Genomic DNA, 6,604 nt, shown 5'->3' on the forward strand with positions numbered 1-6,604 from the left:
GAAGAATCTTGTGTTTATTTTAAGGCATTGTATAAAATATAAAATGTATGTTGACAAACTACATGGCTATATACATTTTGGCTTATATCAAAAAGTGATACAAAAATGAGATTAATACGTGCCTCAAGTTAGACGCACAGGAGTCAATGTCCATCATGTTTACTTTATACATAACTAATTGTGTCCTTGCAAATAATTGGTTTCCTACTTCTGCTTTTCATCAAAGCAATAAACTTATCAAAGTCTGTTGATGCTTCATGCGTCTGGGGTAGGTTAGAGTGAGAACGATTCAGATAAGAGAGCTTTGGCATGTAATTACCCAAATTTGTCGGACAAGAGAGTCTCTTTGATAGCATATGCGCATGGCTGCTATCTCTGCTGCTTTGGTGCTTCAGGTCTGTGCCCTTTGACCTGTCAGACCTCGAGATGTTGGCCAGTTTACGCCTGACGTTACCAGAGAGGTTCAGGATGAATTCGTGAGGCTTCCCCAACCATCTGCCGGAGTGATCCTTGGCCTTTGGTTCCGTCATCTCATCAACCTCCTCTGGTAGGTCCATCCAGTTTTCCACCAGATCTGCAAAACAGTTGTCCCCCAGTACCAGGGGCTGCCTATTCCTGCTCTGGGAGAGCAAATTCACTGTCCAGTCATTGGGATCCGTGTAATCGAAAATCTTCCAGGAGCACTGTTCCAAATAAACATCGGAAGTGGATTTTGGTCTTACTTTTTTGTTTAGTCCCAGGCCGATTTTATTCCTCAAGATTCCAGAGGGAGGGAGTCTATTCTCCCTCAAACATGGAGAGCTTCCTACCCGGGCTGCCTTTGTCAAGGTGGGGCCAGAGGCCTCTGAGTAACCAGAGTCAAACTCTAAGCTTCTCTCACTGCTGGGTGACGCGAATACTGATGCGCTGCTTTCCTCTTCACTTCTGGGAGACACCAGGCAACATGCGGAGTCGTAGGTGTCCGATTCGGAGACATCCGAAGTAAAACTGTGTGAGCTCCTCCCCTTGGCGGGGGGCAACGGCACCTCCTCCTCCTTCAGATTCAAGCTGCTGATGCTGTGGATCTGTTTTAGGTCTTGCAATGCCTGCATCATACACTGCATTTGATCGCGAAGACAAGCCCCTGCCTCTTTCATATTTATCTGGTTCAGAGGACACAATACAAGAAAACAATAAGTAAATCAAATTGATTGCAGGTAATTATTTTTCTAGCATTGTTTAATACTAACTATCAAAGTATAAAATCCCGAAGGGAAGGCCTCTGATTTGTTGAAAAATAATTTCTAAATTTAGTTCACTGTCTATGGGTGTCTGTATATGGCTGGGAATGTGCATAAAAGCTCATGCTGTAGTGGTAACATATCGGCACAGATAGAAGCTTGGCTGGCTAACAGGAGGCAGAGAGTAGGCATAAATAGGTATTTTTCAGGTTAGCAAGATGTGCCGCGGGATCAGTGCTGGAACCTCAGTGTTTGCCGAATTTGATGCATGATATGGATAGGTTAAATGAGTGGACAAGGATCTGGCAAGTGGAGCATAAAGTGAGAAAATGTGAAATTGTCCATTTTGGCAGGAAGAACAAAAACGTATATCAAAATGGAGAGAGATTGCAGAGCTCTGATGCAGAGGGATCTGGGTGTCCTAGTGCATGAATCACAAAAGGCTCGTATGCAAGTAATTAGGAAAGCTAATAGGATGTTATCATTTATTGAACGGGGATTGACTACAAAAGTAGTGAAGTTATGCTTCAGTTGTTAAAGTCAAAGTCAATTTATTAGTCACAAGTCAGCTTACATTAACACTGCAATGAAGTTACTGGGAAAATCCCCTCGTCGCCACACTCCGGCACCTGTTCAGGTACACGGAGGGAGAATTTGGCATGGCAAATTCACCTAATTCGCACATCTTTTGGAGTGTGGGAGGAAACCGGAGCACCCGGAGGAAACCCACGCAGACACGGGGAGAATGTGCAAACTCCACACAGATAGTGACCCAAGGCGGGAATCGAACCCAGGTCCCTGGCACTGTGAGGCAGCGGTGCTAACCACTGTGCCACCATGCCACCCTTACAGAGCACTAGTGAGACCACCTTTGCAGTACTGTGTACAGTATTGGTCACTTTATTTAAGAAAGTATGTAAACGCGTTGGAAGCAGTTCAGAGAGGGTTAACACCTGGAATGGGTGGGTTGTCTTATGAGGAAAGATTTGGACAGGCTAAGCTTGTGTCCGCTGGAGTTTAGAATAGTAAGAGGTGACTTGACTGAAACACATAAGATCCTGAGGGATCTTGACAGGGTGAATGTGGAGAGGATGTTTCCTCTTGTGGGAGAATCTAGAATTAAGGGCCACAGTTTTAAAGTAAGGGGTCGACCATTTAAGACAGAAAGGAGGCATTTTTTTCCACTCAGAGGGTCATGAGTCTTTGGAACTCTGTTCCTGAAAAGAAACAGTCTTTGTACATTTTAAAGTCAGAAGTGGATAGAATCTTGCTAAGCAAGTGGGTGATAGATTATTAGGGGTAGGTGGGATGCAGGTTTGAGGTTACCATCAGATCAGCCATGATCTTATTAAATGGCAGAGCAGGCACGAGGGGTTGAATGGCCTACCGCTCCTTATTCAGATGTTCATTACGAGATGAGTATTCCTCTTGTGTGAATGTATATCTCTGTCTACATGCATTGCAAGTGTTGCACATACTTGTCAGTATATATGTTAATACTTGTGCATACATGGAACATGAAATCAGGTGCATAAGATACAGCAGTAACCAAGAATTCCAAATGGAAATTCAGGATAAACCCCTTTACCCAAAGAGTGGTGAGAATGAGGAACTCACTACCCCAGGGAATGGTTGACGTGAATTGTACAGCTGCATTCAAGGGCAAGCTAGACAAGCATATGATGGAGAAGGGTTACGATGACAGATTGAGATAAGGAAAGATGGAAGAAGGCTTGAGAATTATATAAACACTGGCATAGACTCGATGGGCCAAATGGCCTCTTTCTGTGCTGTATATTCGATGTATATCTCCATCTTCATGCAAAGGGAAGTTTGAAACTCCCCCATGTAAAGCAGCAGATGCTAGTTCAATAATTTAAAATCTGAGATTGAAAGATTCTTGCTAGACAATTGTATAAAAGGATATGGAACCATAGCAAATGGATCACAAATGACGGCATGGTGGCACAGTGGTTAGCACTGCTGTCTCACAATGCCAGGGACCCGGGTTCAATTCCAGCCTCGGGTGCCTGTGTGGAGTTTGCACATTCTCCCCGTGTCTACGTGGGTTCACTCCGGGTGCTCCGGTTTCCTCCCACAGTCCAAAGATGTGCAGGTTGATCGGCCATGCTAAATTGCTCCTTAGTGTCAGGGGGATTAGCAGGATAAATACATGGGGTTAGGGGGCTGGGACTTGAGTGGAATTGTGGACAGTGCAGGCTCGATGGGCCAAATGGCCTCCTTCTGCACTGTAGATTCTGTGATCAGCCATCACTCTCAGTGATAGGCTCGAGGAGCTGAACAGCCTACTCCCCTTCCAGTACACCTAGCACTGCCCAACTTTACTCCCATACCAATCTGCCTTCCAATCCACTAAAACCCACAATAATTACCATTACTGTCTGAGCCCCAGTATCATGAAGATCTAGTTAGATCCAGACTTTGTAGTGTCCTGACGTCTGCGGGACTTCCATTGTGTGCAAGCAGCAATGCTAAATGGATTATCAGCGAGCATGTGCGAATGGGCCCATTCCCTCAGCCGGGTATCAAGGGAAGGAAGATGGAGTGAAATCTATAACACATCAAAAATAACTTTCAGAAATATTCCCTATGAGATGAACTGAAGTGGATTTTAATCTTTTCCCATTAAGTTATTGTTCTTAAAATAAATATTTTTAGATTAAATTAAAACGTTGGCCATGAGCAGTTCAGCATGTCTGTGAGGCCTCAATGCCACAACAACACTGGTTTCCAAATCTAGGACTTGTACACCACCATGGGCGGCACGGTGGCACAGTGGTTAGCACCGCTGCCTCACAGCACCAGGGACTCGGGTTCGATTCCCGGCTTGGGTCACTGTCTGTGTGGAGTTTGCACATTCTCCTCGTGTCTGCGTGGGTTTCCTCTGGGTGCTCCGGTTTTCTCCCACAGTCCAAAGATGTGCGGGTTAGGTGGATCGGTCATGCTAAATTGCCCCTTAGTGTCAGGGGGACGAGCTAGAGTAAATGCATGAGGTTATGGGGATAGAGCCTGGGTGGGATTGTGGCCGGTGCAGACTTGATGGGCCGAATGGCCTCCTTCTGCATTGTAGGATTCTAAAAGCTACTCTGGGTATGTAGGTGCTCCTTTTAATAAAGATATATTGCACTGCATTTATTTAACTGCCCCCCTACACCAGCCAATATCAAATATTGAGTTAACTTCCTCTGGACTCATGCCTGATCCAGTCTAAGCCTGGGGTGCCAAGTGCAGTGCGGTGGACTTGGAAAAGTGTCCACCCGGCTCCCTCTGCTGACTCAATAGGGAAATGCATTTTGCCATGTCGGATTGAGCCACACAGGGCAGCAAGATCCCAGGTTCCAACCCATTCATATCTGTGCTCATTACAGTTTAATGATTTCCAGAACAGAAAACCACTCGGCCCATCACTGCTTCCAGATGACTAGCTCAAACATGCTCCACACCATCCCTGACCCAACATCTAGAGCTGGAGAAAAAGAAAGTGATGGTACAATTGGGAAGAGGGGGTGAAAGACAGAACTTCCTCCTCCCTCCCGCCAAAAGAACTCTTCCCCCAACCAATCCTGGAGAGTTATTGATGATCGAGGTTGTAACTGCAAATTCCCCATGAATAGATGGACTGGGAGGTAATGATTGAGCCCCCTTTCCAAAAGGCCACACGGGCACCCTCATTGTTTCCAAGAAGTTAAGAGATGAGTAAGGAAAGGGTCAGAGTCTCTCCCTCGTAGACATTCCATTCTATCTGCACAGACGCTGCGGGCAGGTAAGAACATGTTAACTGTAGGGAACACCTGGACACGCTTACTGCTCACCTGGCCTGCTTGGTGCTATACATTTCATACAGGGAGACTGTGCATTCTCTCCTCAGTAACTTTCCAAATTCACCCCCCAATTAAAAAGGGGAGGGGGGTCCACATTGGCTTGATATGTGTAATGTCAGGGTCAGATAAATGCTTTAATCCGCACCCTCTATGCTTCCTCCCCAACTCGCATTTGCCCCCTGTGTATCTCTCTCTCTCTCTTATCGTCCGGGACCACAGCTCCTTTATAAAACCACAGAACTAAGCAAAAATAAATAAAAACATAATGTCATGCCATGGGGACATTGGTTGTTAGGTGCCAGGAGCTGACAAATACATTAACATTTCCAATATTACATGAATTGGCAATAATAGAGAATTTAAAATCTGGCATAAGGGATTTTTTTTCTTAATAACCAGAGTTCCCAAGGACGACACTGGATTTTTACTCTGAGCCTTGTCATCTCCTTAACAAAAAAGTAACTCTAAAAGAACTAACTGTGAACGCTACATTCAACATTAAATCTCCGCTGAAAGTGTTCCATTTCTTTCTCGGTAACTCACCATTTCTTTGCGGAGATGACAAATGAAATCATCCAGTTTGGCGTCCTGCATCACCGATGCCTTTTGTGTGTAGCCGCCCCTCTCCCAGCTCTTGCACCGTGAATAGTCTCAGCACCCCCCTACATTGGAAAAATTGCTGCGGCTTCGGTTCTTTTCAATCCTCCCCTTGGCTTGGGCTTGTCGGATTTCTCCCCCTCAATTTTTGTTTCAAATTTTGGCTGGTGTATATTTTATACAGGGAGGGTCCCCTCCTCTCCCTCCCTCCCCTATTTAAAAAGGCAGCCTATCGGGACCCAGCTCCGTCTCTCGGAGTGAGACACGGGCCAATCGCCCGGCTCTGTAACCTTATCCCAGAATCTATCGCCAAGATTCACAACGTGGGGGAAAATTGGCACTCCGCCAAGTGTCACAATTAAGGGGCCCATGCACTCAATATTTGCATTCAATAAATGCCGTTTTGTGAACTTTAATATATTATATATAATATTGGAGTTAAGCACGTTGGAACTTTTCAGAAAGTTTGCGATGACCTGCTTGCTTGTAACTTTTTCTGCATTTGTGAGCCTGCGTTGTGAATTACAGGGACAAATCTCCATTAGAAGGTGTCATGATGTGGAGATGCCGGCGTTGGACTGGGGTAAGCACAGTAAGAAGTCTCACAACACCAGGTTAAAGTCCAAGGTGTCCACAGAGTTCAGCTCTTCCACAGCCCTCGGATTTCGAGTAACGTGTTCTCGCTGTTTTCTCAGTCTGTGGGGAGGGGAGAAAGGGGGGGTTTGCCCAGATTCTGGGTGAAGACCCCGCTATTTGTCACTCCCTCACTGCCCTCCCAATGGAAATCCCAGGAATGGGCGACTGGCCCCAGGAATCGAGGAAGGAAATCGTATTGTTTCCACAATCTCCTGCCATTCTTGTTGTAGTTAGGGCAATATGGGGTGCAGGGGAGTTTATAGATATTGGGGGGGAGGGTGCTGAGGACTATAATTTGTCAGCAGCTGC

At 45.7% G+C, this 6,604-nt stretch overlaps 1 protein-coding gene across 2 annotated transcripts; it reads right to left on the bottom strand.

The window, feature by feature from the left end:
• On the bottom strand, positions 1-5,809 carry inka1a (inka box actin regulator 1a). 2 transcript variants are annotated; one of them, XM_078209914.1, is made up of 3 exons: positions 5,606-5,809; positions 3,614-3,792; positions 1-1,142 (listed from the first exon to the last, which is right to left on the bottom strand). In XM_078209914.1, exons 2-3 carry the CDS (start codon positions 3,614-3,616, stop codon positions 165-167), a joined length of 981 nt encoding a protein of 326 aa, XP_078066040.1. In that variant the 5' UTR covers positions 3,617-3,792; positions 5,606-5,809; the 3' UTR covers positions 1-164. The 2 variants fall into 2 exon arrangements, with proteins under 2 accessions (XP_078066040.1, XP_078066039.1); XM_078209913.1 differs by lacking the exon at positions 3,614-3,792.
• Positions 5,810-6,604: the final 795 nt, after the last annotated feature.

The sequence above is a fragment of the Mustelus asterias genome, chromosome 3, assembly GCF_964213995.1.
Source record: "Mustelus asterias chromosome 3, sMusAst1.hap1.1, whole genome shotgun sequence".
NCBI lineage: Eukaryota > Metazoa > Chordata > Chondrichthyes > Carcharhiniformes > Triakidae > Mustelus > Mustelus asterias.

Coding starts and splice junctions, on each gene's coding strand:
- inka1a (XM_078209913.1), bottom strand. CDS start 5,656: ATGCAGGACGCCAAACTGGATGATTTCATTTGTCATCTCCGCAAAGAA. Junction 1,143..5,605: donor GTCATCTCCGCAAAGAAATG/GTGAGTTACCGA, acceptor CCTCTGAACCAG/ATAAATATGAAAGAGGCAGG.